Here is a 14,324-nt window from a genome sequence, read left to right on the forward strand (position 1 = left end):
TTTTTTGCCATTAACAGTGATAGAAGTGCTCTGAAGGCTTTGACAATGCCTAAGATTCCCAGGATACCAAAAGGCTCTGTGGGAACATACCTTTGTGGAATGTCTCCCATCTCCTGATACCTGAGGTGCAGTAAACAAGGTGATAGAATGAATGCCAGGGAACTGAAGCAAGTAAAGTTAGATTTGGTGTTAGAATTTGTGGCCCAGATTTGGAAGTCTATGAACTACCCATCCCAGGGCTCTCAGTAATCCCATCATCCACTTCATTAACACTCTTTGTACTCTGCTAAACACTTGATACAGATGTAATTTTAATGAATCGTCATGGCCTTATGAGGTAAGTATTCTATCAATAATTTTCCAGATGGGGGACTGAGGTTCAGTGAGACTGAGTCTTTTTCCTGAGAGCATACAGAAGCTAAATACTAGCACTGAAATTTGAAGCTAAGCCTATTTGATTCCTACATTCCTGTACTTAACCATTAAGCAACATACTTTACCAAGAAGTACAAAGAAAAGCCTTTTCAGTTCAGGTAACACGTATGACAAAGCTCCTAGGAGATTCTGTGCTCCTTGTTCATCATCTGTCATCTACTGTGCCTGGTAAGATAGCTGGTAATAGTGGTACCTAAATGAACATATTGCATAATGTGAAAATATATCAGTCAGAAGCAAAACATTTTTATTTGAGTAGATCATTCAGAATGATGTTTTAGAAATGAATATTAAATACTCTTGTTTTAATTTTCCTTTATATTTCTACCTCTGTGATGTTTTGCCTCTGTTATGATTGTTATGTTTTAACCTCTCTGACCAGTCAGCATTTCCTTTTATTGGTTATGTGATAAATCATTTGAAAACCTCCATTGTGCCCCCCCTCAAATCAGGACCCCAGAATGTTTTCCTCTTTTGCCTTAGCAGGTGATGTGGATAAGAAATTCTTCATTTTTTTGGCTAAAAAACAAAACAAAATCCCTAATTATCATTTTGTAAGGATTGAAGTTTACAGATTAATCTAAGTCTGTCTAAAAACAAATTATTCTAGCCATTTGTAATTCAATTTACCAAAAGTATCTATGTATTTCTAGTGTAAGCTTACAATCTTACTTGTAAAAGAAATGAAAGATAATTTCCGGAAACAATTGTATATCCACCCTAACCTAGCAGCAAACTTTTAAGAAATGGAATAGTCTACTGGTTTAAGTGAAACAACATCCCTCCCCATCTAATCGATTTTAATTTCATGCATCTATTGCCTGATTTCTAAAAGCTATACAATAGGTTTTACTGTTACTTAACAAAGCCTACTACTTTAATGATCTCTACCATCTGCCAAATGTTATTTTTTTTAAAAGGTGAGACTAGAAGAAGAAGATGGTGAAGATTCCATACAAAATATATAATCTTTTAGGTGGCCCACTTTCATTGCCTTCTATCAAACTCAAGGACTTATTCCTTGGTAACAAGGGTTGTTGCTGTTTAGTCCCTAAATCATGACTCTTTTGTGACCCCATGGACTGTAGCCCTCCTGGCTCCTCTGTCCATGGGATTTCCCAGGCAAGAATACTGGAGTGGGTTGCCATTTCCTTCTCCAGGGGATCTTCCTGAACCAGGGATTGAGGCAGTGTCTCTTGCATCGGCAGGCGGATTCTTTACTACTGAGCCACCAGGAAGGCTCCAACATATGGGTTGAGTCTAGACCAAGTGAAATTTAGCTACTTATAAATTTATATGCTGGCAAGAGGCGAAAGTGCAAGGATTTAGAATGTTTGTGTCTCTAAATATTGGTAAATATAAACTAAATGACAATAGCAGCTTATAAATTCATGCTAATTTTAAACTAGTTTAATAACACATATGCATATGCTTAGTTGACTTAGCATTTAGAAGTTAAATTCATTTAAGTTGCTCCCTTACTATATTTAGGAGAACCAAATCACTAAGGTCCATTATTAGTGACAAAATTGTTCATCTTTTCTATCAAATTCCACCACAGATCACTAGTGGGCAGGAAGCCATTTATAATTTTTTTTAATCATCTTGCTGGCAAGAAAAAGACTGTATGAAGATTATAATTGAGTACTTGCCTCTAAATTAAATGTATCAATGTACTAATCACCACTGTAATAAGTAAAAAATCACAGGAAACTCTAGGACTGAAGGATGACAAAAATGTAAAAAAACATGACTTCATGAGTCAGGAATAGTAGTAATTTTATGTGGGAACATTTGAATAACTTTGTACTTACCTATTTGAGAAAAGAATGGGTAGACATCTCATGAATCCCAGTTAAGCTTTATTTAGAAAGTTACTATGTTGTTTTTTTTCTACTTAAACCAATTCCTTATGGCAGAATCAACAGAGCTCATTTTTAGATGACAGAAATATAAACATCTCTATTATGAAAGTCACTGTTTCTTTCAAATGCTTATGTGTTCCTTGATGTGGAAAAAATAAAAAATTTCTTTTATTACAAAATTAGGGCAAATCATTGCTGCAAAAAATAAAATTCTACCCAGAATCATTGGGGCAGGTTAGGAGTGCTATGAATATAGGAATTTGAAGGAACACTCCTTTTTGTGTGTGGGTGTACTTTATTTCCATTTGCAGAGTGTAAAACAATCTTTGAAGAGAACAATGTTAGCCTGATGGCTGAAGGCACTCATAAAAAGAACATGAACTTGTTAGATGTATGTTTCATTCAGAGATTTGCTATTAACAAGTACATTGTAAAATTATTTTATTTGAAGGAAAATACTTTTTAACTGCTTCCTTCCTCCCTACTTTACCTGACTATCCTCCTCTTTGTTTCATATTTATGAGTCCTACCCATTCTTTGTTAGCCCTTGTAAGAAAAAGTTGCCCCAATAGCTGAAAAATTATATTGGTGAAAAGAATACCTTATATTTAAAGGGTATAGTGAATTACATTCGGGAAGAAGTTAAATCTAAGTTTTAGGATCTGTGCTTTTGTTCTCATTTTTTGTTCAATTACCAGTGTGCTGGCCTGGTGCCAAAAGTCATGAAATTCTGACCTAAGATTTATGTTGTATCTTGTAGAGCAGTCAACTTGCAATATTATTTTTCTTGAGTTTTGTCTTTTTCTGTGTGGCAGTGGTCAAATAGGGCCTTCTAAACCTCTGGAGAAGTGAGATCTGAATTTGGAGAGGACATGGGGAAGAATCAATCATCAACAGATAATCTTTAAGTCCAGACCCAGGAATTTCAGATCTGAAGTGACACCATCTTTTCTGTCTTCTGACAAACCTCATCAACCCCAAAAGTTCCAGTTGCAAGGATCCAAGAAAACTCAGTAAAGATCACTTTGGAATCACTTTGTTGTGACAAAATCGATTCACAGTGACTCTATTATTTGTAAAAAAAATCTGCTAAAGAAAACAACAACATCAGTGATTAAACTACACTGAAATGAAACTTTACATGCTAATTATCTTCAAGAGCCCCTCCTAAAATAAAAGGGCTTGTTAGGCTACTAGAAATACATTATAAAGTAAGATAATCACCTATCTGTGTAAACACATATAATTCTAAACTTAAATTACAATTTATATATCATGAAATGTAGTTAGTTTCAAAAATTATATCCCAAATCTGTAGTTTAGGTTATAAATAAAAAGATGTGGGTACAAAGAAGACGACGTTACGTGTAAGACCAATATTTTAACAAGATAATCTAGTTATTGCTTAGTGTAATGTGACATTTGCCTTTCTTTTTTTCACTGTATATACCAGTCACAAATCTTGATTATTAATATTAATGAGGCTCCCTTTTAAGTCTGTTGCTTTAAGAAAAAACAGAAGTGGTATTACTTCCATGGTGGTATATATTCACAGATCACAGACAACCAAGAAGAATGTATCAAGTCACATTTTCTTCTCAATTTAGCAATGTAACCTAATAGGCAGAATAAGCTTCTGTTAAACATTTATTCTTGGTATTAATACATAATACCATGCTTCTCAGTTTTCAAATTTCAAGACAAAATTCAACTAAGTATTGAATGAAACAACTGTTAACATGTTTAAAAAAGCTTTCATGGGAAAATGAAATGTTTGATGATATTTTAACCTGAAGATACATATACATACCTTTCTCAACCATATTAATCTTACAGCCATATTATTTGCATATTGTGAATATATTTGTAGTTTTGGCTAACTGCATAGTCAACTCAATATCATCATCATAATCATTATTGTTTCATCTGCAATATTAAGATGTATATATTCAGAAATGGTTATTTTGTTTTTATGCCAATGCTTTCAAATGTTTTAATAGGGAGTTGCATAAAGACATCTAACTTAAGAGCATATTTAAGAGCAGATGCAGAATTTAAGTCATTTAACATCTCTAGATATAAAGCAGGATAATAACATGAATATTCTAATAATTAGACTAACTAAAAATCAGAAAAAGTTAATTAAAATGTGATACTGGGTACAGGGGTGAGAAGAGAGATGAGAAATCCACTAAAGACTTCAAATTCATAAGAATTCATCTGCTTTAAGAGAAATAAATAAACTTAGAGAAGTGTTACAGTCTAAAAACCAAAAACTATAGCCAGTTTCTTCTAGAAATATGAACAAGTATATAGAACTGCAGACTTCTAACAAGTAAATAGAAAACAGTAAAGATAAAAGAATACTATCAATAATTCAAGGTGCTAGATCAATATAGTAGAAACTCAACAATTTTTGATTACTGGTGGAATTAGATTTACAGGAGAAATATGACTTAAATTTTGACTGTACTAAACTACAAATGTAATAAATTATAATAATTATAAATGATATAAGTGCATTCTATAATGTGACTACTTTCTGTATATTAGTATAAAATGGAATACTGGGTTACATAGAGAATTTTTGTTACATTTTTTAATCCACGCTTTATTTAATAAAATTTCCTCCTCTATGTTCAGAATTTAAAATGTCTTTATATTACTTTTTTTATACTGTACTTTTCTAACCTTGCTCTTTTTAAAAAATTATTTGGCTGAAAAGTTATCTGTTCCTTTCATTCTATAATACCAGAATAATAAAGTATCTGATATAGCTAATTATAGTATTCCTGAGCACCTTAAGAAGTACACAAAGAATTAACTAAAATTCTTATTTCCAAATTCTGGTTTCTTTCAATACAGAATGACTAGAAAAGTACTATCTCATGGCAAACAGATGGTAACAAATTAGGTTTCCTCATAATATAAAAATAGGTAATTATTTATAAAAATTAACTGACATAGTATTTAGTTCTTTTAGAGCGTTAATCTATTTCTCAAAATAACAATTTATTCAGAGAAATAGCTACCTTATCAATGTAGTTCATTTTGTTAAATTTCCGTTTGAGAGTTTAAAAAATTGTTTTTCTTTTTTCAAGTGATCAGCAATGCTATACATTCGCCTGTAATGCAGGAGACCTGGGTTCCATCCCTGGGTTGGGAAGATCCCCTGGAGAAGGGAAAGGCTAGCCACTCGAGTATTCTGGCCTAGAGAAATTTATGGACTGTATAGTCCATGGGGTCGCAAAGAGCCAGCACAATTAAGCGACTTTTACTTTTACTTCTTTTAAATTATTTCATTGAATTCTACAAGAGTCTTGTCTTCGAGGTTAGCACTCTACAAAACTGAAGAAGGTACAATTTGTCTGCTATTACACAGATTCACTTTTCTAGAAAAGTCTCTCTTCCAGGTTTGGGAGCCCTAGCCTTCCATACAAGGCAAAGTAATGTCGTATTCCAATTACTGTGTATCTACAATTCAAATAGAACTTTTAAAGACTTGAGTTTTTCAAGATTCAAAGAAACAGATGGTGAAATTTTAGTAACAGGTGATTGGAGAAATGTTTTGGGACTGGGTACATCCAAAGAATTATAAAATGGCAGTATTCATAGAGATCTTAAATATAATAAGAAGTTGAACTCCAGTTTGCTGATAGGTTCTCAAATTATAGGCTGCTACTGACTCCACTCCTCTCTTCAGGGCAACATTACCTTTTCAATCCACAACCTTTATGAAGGTGGTGCCTGGGTAGGGAATGAGAGGGTTTCAGAATATCCATAAATTTCTTTACTAGTAATTCTGGAAAAAATGTATTCTTGCTCAGGTAATCTCCTTAGGGTAGGCCTTACTACCACAAGCACACAGTTTTAGACCTCATCTTATTCATCTTTGTATCTCTAGGTACAAGTATTTTCAGATGTGAATTTGTTTCAATTTTTGGTCTCTGCAGTATTATTTAGTACAGAAATGTAAGAGGCAAGCAAAGAATCGTCCACTTATACAGGGAAAAAGTGAAGTTATTATTTCCAGTTTTTAATGTCTCAGGTCACTTTTAATAAACACTGAACAAGTGAATTACTACTGTGTTCCAGGTACTCTTCTGGATTTAGGGAGTTCATCAGAGAAAATCTGACACACATATAGGTTTTGTTTTATCCAGACTGTAAAATCTCAGTCTTTGGATTTTAAAAATATTTTCAAACACCCTAGTATTTATAATCTGCCAAACAGATCTCACCTGTTGAAAATCAGTAGTAATTTCTACATAAATAGTAGGATTAGTGAATTGTATTTCAGTTGAATGCTGATAGCCAAGCTTTAAAAATCATCTGTAAAAAAGAAAATTTAGAAAAATTACTGATAATCCTACCCTCTAGAGATAACTAATTTTGATGCAATTCTCATATATATGATTATCCTACACAGAGGATAAGATAATACAAAACTGTTGTATCTAATTTTTCCACTTAACTATACCAAGAACATTTTCCTGTGTCATTAAAAATCCTGTAAACAATTTTTAATTCATGCTACCTGCTACCTGCTAAGTCACTTCAGTCGTGTCCGACTCTGTGTGACCCCATAGACAGCCAGCCCACCAGGCTCTCCTGCCCCTGGGATTCTCCAGGCAAGAATACTGGAGTGGGTTGCCATTTCCTTCTCCAATGTATGAAAATGAAAAAGCGAAAGTGAAGTCGCTCAGCCGTATCCGACTCTTAGCGACCCATGGACTGCAGCCTACCAGGCTCCTCCATCCATGGGATTTTCCAGGCAAGAGTACTGGAGTGGGGTGCCATTGTCTTCTCCGTTTAATTCATGACTATAGGTCAAATAATTATTTCTTATTGTCAGATATTTAAGCCATTTCCCCTTTATCACTGTTATCATAAATAATATACCTACATGCTCCATTATTTCCTTAAGATAAATCCCACAGAGTAATGCTAAATGAAGGGTAAGGTCATATTTAAGGTAAAGAAAAAATATTGTCACACAGTCCTCCAGAAAGACTGTACTAATTTACATTCCCACCGGTAGGTAGGGCTTTACCTGTTTTGCCACACCATTACTGAGGTTGATGAATATCATTTCAAGTTTGCTAAGTTTGATCATTTTTAATGTGCCACAAGTTTAAGGAACTATGAGCCACAATCATAAAATAGAAAAAAAAATTTTAATACAAATGAGGAGAAATATTTAAAAATCCAAGAAAGGTCAGTATATGATAATGCTCCAGAACTGCAAAAATTTATTTCATATACTGTGTCTTTTTGGGACAAGCTCAGGATGCCATTTAAAGTATGAAACTTATGAAACATCAATTTACTGAGTGAAAAGTTAGAGCAGAAAAAAAACATACAGCTAATGAAAATACAGACAAAATTGCTACTGTGGTTTCAGAAAGTTGTATTAATGATGAATGTGGTAGTTAGATGGCAAGATGTAATAACTGTGCAGAGAGATAGTACATAGTTACTATACAAAAAAACCTCTCCCTTCTGAAGCTCTAATTTTGGTTTTTGTGTGTAAGAATTGACATGTCTGCTTTTTCACAATCTTGCTTTGTTTGAGGTGTGTGAGGACTGAATACAACAGATCTGAAGAGTCAGTGTTTCTCACAGTTCTCTTCTGCTTTCAGTTGTAGTTGGGCCCTATCTCTAAATCACATATTAGTTCTATAAAGACTGTGTATTGCTCTCCAACTGCACGAAAGGCAAGAATTTCTAAGAATAAAATCAAGAAATCTGTACTTACCATTTAAGGCAACTTCGATAGAAATTTTTGGTTTGATCCTTATATTCCTAATTTTTAAAAAAGTTTTCCTAGTTCAAATTTTTTCCTTAACTTCTTTAATGGAAAAAGAGATGGGAATTGTGAAATGAGATTAACAAATTAACAGTAAATGTACTTTTAAAAATTGGAAATTACATACACAACTAGATAAAAGAAACTTAAATATCCATTGGTTAACTTCATAGGATTCTGTCAACGTTATTTTTTAAATTATAGATAACTTGTTTCTCTCAAAAGCTTTTCTCCAGCACTGTCTCAAAGAACTTGAATATGAACCATACATTAACTTCCTTCAAAAGATGTTTCTCTCCACGGCCCCATAGCCTCAGGGAAAAGATCATGGCATATCCCGTCCAACTGAAAAGACTATTTCTTGTTTGTATCCCTCCTCATGTACTGACACCAACCTTCAACTTGTAGTTGCCCCCAGCACACACTGCTCTCATCTTTGCCCATGCTACAACCCATGCAAAGAATGTCAAAGGTCAGAGGCTGGCATGTCACCTCTTACAGGAAGCCCTCGGGAACATTAGTTTCCCGACTGGATGTGCTCCCTCCTTTGTGTTCCCCATAGCACTTCTCTTGAGCTATTTTTACCTCTATTGAGCTGTCAACCTCATAAAGACACACTATTGCACTCGTCGTCTTACTCTCACATCCTGGGACTTGTTAAAGCTGAATCAATGTCTCCAGCTTCCCCACATAAGGTGAAGTGTTACTGTTGTTTTGTTACTGTCTTCCTTCCGGAGCCCATTTATAGCAGCCTGCTTCTATCACCTATCCCATATTCCTCTTAAAACACGACATAATGAATTGCGCTCCTTTCTACCTACTCTGAGAGTTCTCACTCAGCTGAGTTTACGACCGCCTGGGTTAAGAGAATCCTGAGAGGCGTGAGACCGGGTTATTTTATGATACTTCAACGTGTGTGGTTTGACTACAGGCTTCCCGGAGAACTCAAAGCGGCGGATAAAGCACTTGAAACGGAAAATAACAAAAGCAGTGGCGAGAGAACATGGAGATGAAACTAGGAAGCTTAAAGGGGTTAAGTAAGACAAGTAGGGAAAACGGAAAGTGAGGTCAAGAAAGGGGACGAGTTGCAATGCAACCACGCCCATGCCTCCCTCCCACTCTCTAGGCCGCCGCGCGCAGGGAAAAATGGTCAGCCTCTCCCGTAGCTCTCCCGGTCTCCTGCTGCCCGCGCCGCCAGATAAGATATCCAGAGCTCACACCAAGACGCTGCGAAGCACGCAAAATTAAATTACAGGAGGCCGACGGCCCGTCCTAGAAACTTCATCTTCCGCGGTCCTCCACCCAGGTCCTCCTCCCTTGGGCCATAGCCGCCCTCACGCCCAGGCCCCGCCAAGCCAACGCCCACAAGCGGGCAGAAGAAAAAAGCCAGCTCTGGCCCTAGTTCTTTGCTGCCACAAGCTCAGAACGAATTGCCCCGCCCCAGCGAGCTAGGTTGGCCGAGACATTAGTAATTGACCGACATTTCAGGATTTAAGAACTGAGCGAACAGACTAGGTGGCTCCCTCTTCCCGGTTCTGCTTCCGCGACTCCTCCCAGCGCCACGCCCCAATCCTTTTCTCCCGCCCTGCTTGGGAATTCGCGCTATTCATTGGCTTCTTGCCCTGCCAATCCAACGGACGTCGACGAATCCTGCCTCAGGGAAGGTGAAAATTGAGAAAAAGCGCGTACACCTGGCCTGAGGCGCGAGCCTAACGCCCCCGAGCTGCAGGCCGCTCGGGGGCCGCGGAGACTGCGGGCCGCCTCGGGCACGTGGGAGGGGTCTCATTTGCATAACGGCCGCCCCTCGCGTCCTAGCGCGCCCCGGAGTCCCGCCCCTTATCCATCTAGAAGTCTGTTGGGCCTCAGGCAGGTCACTCCGATCCCGGCAAGCCTGTGGCGGGCGGTCCCGAGAGCGGATTGGCTCCGAGAGTTTCCAAAAGGCGGCGGGGAGGCGACTATAAGAGTGGGGAGCCGAGCGAGGGGAGTGAGAGACGCTTGTTGCGTTCGCGGAGTCTGGTGCTAGGTGACCGTTAGTTGAGGCCGCAGATTTTCTGCCCCAGGTGTTCTCGTCTAACGTCGCTTGCCTGTCTTTCAGTCAGGATGTCTGCCCGCGGCCCGGCTATTGGCATCGATCTGGGCACCACCTATTCGTGCGTGGGGGTCTTCCAACATGGCAAAGTGGAGATCATCGCCAACGACCAGGGCAACCGTACCACCCCCAGCTACGTGGCCTTCACCGACACCGAGCGCCTCATCGGCGATGCAGCCAAGAACCAGGTGGCCATGAACCCCACCAACACCATCTTCGACGCCAAGAGGCTGATTGGTCGGAAGTTCGAGGACGCCACAGTGCAGTCAGACATGAAACACTGGCCGTTCCGGGTGGTGAGCGAGGGAGGGAAGCCCAAAGTACAGGTGGAGTACAAAGGAGAGATCAAGACCTTCTTCCCCGAGGAGATCTCCTCCATGGTCCTCACTAAAATGAAGGAGATCGCCGAAGCCTACCTGGGGGGCAAGGTGCAGAGCGCGGTCATCACCGTCCCGGCCTATTTCAATGACTCGCAGCGCCAGGCCACCAAGGACGCGGGCACCATTACGGGCCTCAACGTGCTGCGCATCATCAACGAGCCCACGGCGGCGGCCATTGCCTACGGCCTGGACAAGAAGGGCTGCGCGGGAGGCGAGAAGAACGTGCTCATTTTCGACCTGGGCGGCGGCACCTTCGACGTGTCCATCCTGACCATCGAGGACGGCATCTTCGAGGTGAAGTCCACGGCTGGCGACACTCATCTGGGCGGGGAGGACTTCGATAACCGCATGGTGAGCCACCTGGCGGAGGAGTTCAAACGCAAGCACAAGAAGGACATTGCACCCAACAAGCGCGCGGTGCGGCGACTCCGCACCGCCTGCGAGCGTGCCAAGCGCACCCTGAGCTCGTCCACGCAGGCCAGCATCGAGATCGACTCGCTCTACGAGGGCGTGGATTTCTACACGTCCATCACCCGCGCTCGCTTCGAGGAGCTCAACGCCGACCTTTTCCGCGGGACCCTGGAGCCGGTGGAGAAGGCTCTGCGCGATGCCAAGCTGGACAAGGGCCAGATCCAGGAGATCGTGCTGGTGGGCGGCTCCACTCGCATCCCCAAGATCCAGAAGCTGCTGCAGGATTTCTTCAATGGCAAGGAGCTCAACAAGAGCATCAACCCCGACGAGGCGGTGGCCTACGGAGCCGCGGTGCAGGCGGCCATTCTCATCGGGGACAAGTCAGAGAACGTACAGGACCTGCTGCTACTCGACGTGACCCCGTTGTCCCTGGGCATCGAGACGGCTGGCGGCGTCATGACTCCGCTCATCAAAAGGAACACCACGATCCCCACCAAGCAGACGCAGACCTTCACCACATACTCAGACAACCAGAGCAGCGTGCTGGTGCAGGTGTACGAGGGCGAACGGGCCATGACCAAGGACAATAACCTGTTGGGCAAGTTCGACCTGACCGGGATCCCCCCAGCGCCCCGCGGGGTCCCCCAGATCGAGGTCACCTTCGACATCGACGCCAATGGCATCCTCAACGTCACCGCCGCCGACAAGAGCACCGGTAAAGAAAACAAAATCACCATTACCAACGACAAGGGTCGTCTGAGCAAGGATGACATTGACCGGATGGTGCAGGAGGCGGAGCGGTACAAGTCGGAAGATGAGGCCAATCGCGACCGAGTAGCCGCCAAAAACGCTGTGGAGTCCTATACCTACAACATCAAGCAGACGGTGGAAGACGAGAAACTGAGGGGCAAAATTAGCGATCAGGACAAAAACAAGATTCTCGACAAGTGTCAGGAGGTGATCAACTGGCTCGACCGGAACCAGATGGCGGAAAAAGATGAGTATGAACACAAGCAGAAAGAGCTCGAAAGAGTGTGCAACCCCATCATCAGCAAACTATACCAAGGTGGCCCTGGCGGCGGCGGCGGTTCAGGAGCATCTGGGGGACCGACCATCGAGGAAGTGGACTAAACCTGCACTCAAGACAGCGTAAAAACCTCTTTTCCTTTCTATTTTCTTTTTCCTTTTGTTTCTGTTTCTTCTTTGAAATGTCCTTGTGCCAAATACGAGATCTATTATTGGAAGTGTTTAACCGGTGTATGCATATGAAAGGAAAGGTGCAACAACTTAGTTGAATGATAAAAGATTAGTTCTAAAGTTTGATTTTTTAGAAACATTATTTGAGGTATCTCTTTAATGCATTTTGCTTGTTTGCTGACTTGAACGTTTTTTGGTTAGCTTAGTTTGTGCATGGAGATTTGAGAGGGGAAACCTGAAGTTTTCACACAGTTTCTGTAGAAGTTTGGTAACAGTAAACTACATAGAAGCTTGAATTGCTTATTTGTATGTACTACTTGAAGAGAAAGGTGAACATTGCAGTAATGTTAAGGAAAGCATACTTTTTGCAAACACATAAATACAGATTTAAAAGTAAAAAGCTGAAATTGATCTAAAAATTACTGTCTTGGAGTTTTTAATTTTGTTTTTTTTTTTACTGTTTTACCCATGTATGTCTTTAAGGTATAAGTATAGGGTGAAATTTGTCTAACTCAATCTTATCTAATTCTCAGATGAGTTTCCTGCTTTGAATTACCAGCAACTTAAAGGGAGAAGATCTGGGTAAACTTTACCCTCCTTTTAATACAGAAACCAGAGTTGGCATAAATGTTCAAGTGAAAATCCACCTGAATATTCCAGCAAAATACAAGCTGTATTCCAAGGTTAAGTACAAAAAGATTCTTTCTGTAAACAAAAGGAGTTGTCTTCTGAAAATAACCTAATATGAAACAAGTTTGCTTTCTGCTGCATACAGGTGTCTGAAACAAGATCCAACAGACAAAAGTTAAAGCCACTTAATATTGAGTCCAAATTCAGTCAAACTTTTGTTAACTTTTTCTAGTAAAACAGTTCAAATTCTGGGCATATGGCAAATTAAAAAATATATGTTTTCAGCACTTAAATTACTTGGATGGTAAAGGAAGATAATAGTTTTTTGTTGTTGTTCTGATTTGACGATCATAGTGCTTTTTCAATACCTGCCTTAAATCACTAGAATGTATTTCTTTTTTTAAAAGATAAACTGCAATATAGTCCTGTATTTTGTCAATATGCAACTTGTTCATTTTCCAATATTTCCAATTTGAGATTATTACAGATAGAAATATAACCCTTTGAAATCCACTGTCCTGGGCTTAAATTTTAAAAATCCACATCCTTGGAAGAAGGGAGTTCATGTTTATATTTTAGTGGACTGACTCATCTGCTTTGTACTGATTTATTCTCTTTAAGGAGAATTTGGAAGAAATTCAGTAAAGCTGATTGGAAAATGCATAGTTAATCTAATGTTTTCACCATACAGACAATTTAATATCCCCTTCCAGGTGATGTAGATTTACTTCATGTTATTCATAACAGTGACATATATAAAAGCTAATTTTAAACTTAGTAGTGGACTCTTCCATATCAAGCAGAGAGAGGAATTTTTGAAATATAAAAACTAGAGAACAAAATAGCCTAAAAATATTGAGCTTCAGTCACAGTCCTCTCATGTAAGAGCTGACTCTTTGTACATAGAATTTTTTTCTTTTAACAAGTCGCATTTGGGTGGGTGGGAGGAGATAAAAAGGCAGTTGTAAAATTGCTTCAAAATAAACATTTTTGAAAAAGATAGTTGTTCCTTACACTCTGAAAGGTGAACATAACTTGAGTTTTTCAGTGCTGTTGCCGGAGTGGAAAGTTTTCAGCAAAGAAGCATTAAGGATATTTCATTGACTGCAGATAGCATTGCATAAATATTTGACAAGTTACCTTGGTAATTAGTAGCCTTAGAGTGACATTTCTCCTGAGTTTTTACCAAGATAATATTCTGTTAACCTTTTGTTCTATATTGAGTGTTTATCCCTTGCTCTAACTTCAAAGTATACAAAGTATAATGGGGTCTTTAAGTGCAGTTTGGTATTAGTTTGACTCATTTTAGACCTCATTTTAGAAAAGATTAGTTTCTAAAGGATCAGAAAAATGCCAAATGGTAATCTCTCTGATCCTATAGCCTGACCTCTGGTAACTTGCTGTAACATTAACATCAATCTATGTAGATACTTCATTTTCTGTTATTTTGAAAAGTAATTTGTAAAACTCTTGAGTTCTTTTAATTTTGTCTTCTCAAATTTACCTAG

The 14,324-nt window shown here is 39.3% G+C and overlaps 1 protein-coding gene and 1 long non-coding RNA gene across 2 annotated transcripts; one reads left to right on the forward strand and one right to left on the reverse strand.

Moving 5' to 3' along the window:
• Window positions 1-851: 851 nt before the first annotated feature.
• On the reverse strand, window positions 852-9,684 carry LOC129621660 (uncharacterized). The gene is made up of 4 exons (XR_008699586.1): window positions 9,328-9,684; window positions 8,059-8,148; window positions 6,542-6,632; window positions 852-954 (listed from the first exon to the last, which is right to left on the reverse strand). It is a non-coding gene; the product is annotated as an uncharacterized LOC129621660 (long non-coding RNA).
• A 363-nt stretch (window positions 9,685-10,047) lies between these two features.
• Window positions 10,048-12,605, forward strand: HSPA2 (heat shock protein family A (Hsp70) member 2). Its single transcript, XM_055538347.1, has one exon. It carries the CDS (start codon window positions 10,210-10,212, stop codon window positions 12,118-12,120), a length of 1,911 nt encoding a protein of 636 aa, XP_055394322.1. The 5' UTR covers window positions 10,048-10,209; the 3' UTR covers window positions 12,121-12,605.
• The last annotated feature ends 1,719 nt before the right edge of the window (window positions 12,606-14,324 follow it).

Source organism: Bubalus kerabau, chromosome 10 (genome assembly GCF_029407905.1).
Source record: "Bubalus kerabau isolate K-KA32 ecotype Philippines breed swamp buffalo chromosome 10, PCC_UOA_SB_1v2, whole genome shotgun sequence".
Lineage (NCBI taxonomy): Eukaryota > Metazoa > Chordata > Mammalia > Artiodactyla > Bovidae > Bubalus > Bubalus kerabau.

What these genes read in the sequence shown, in the direction of transcription:
- HSPA2 (XM_055538347.1), top strand. Translation starts at nt 10,210, where the DNA reads ATGTCTGCCCGCGGCCCGGCTATTGGCATCGATCTGGGCACCACCTAT.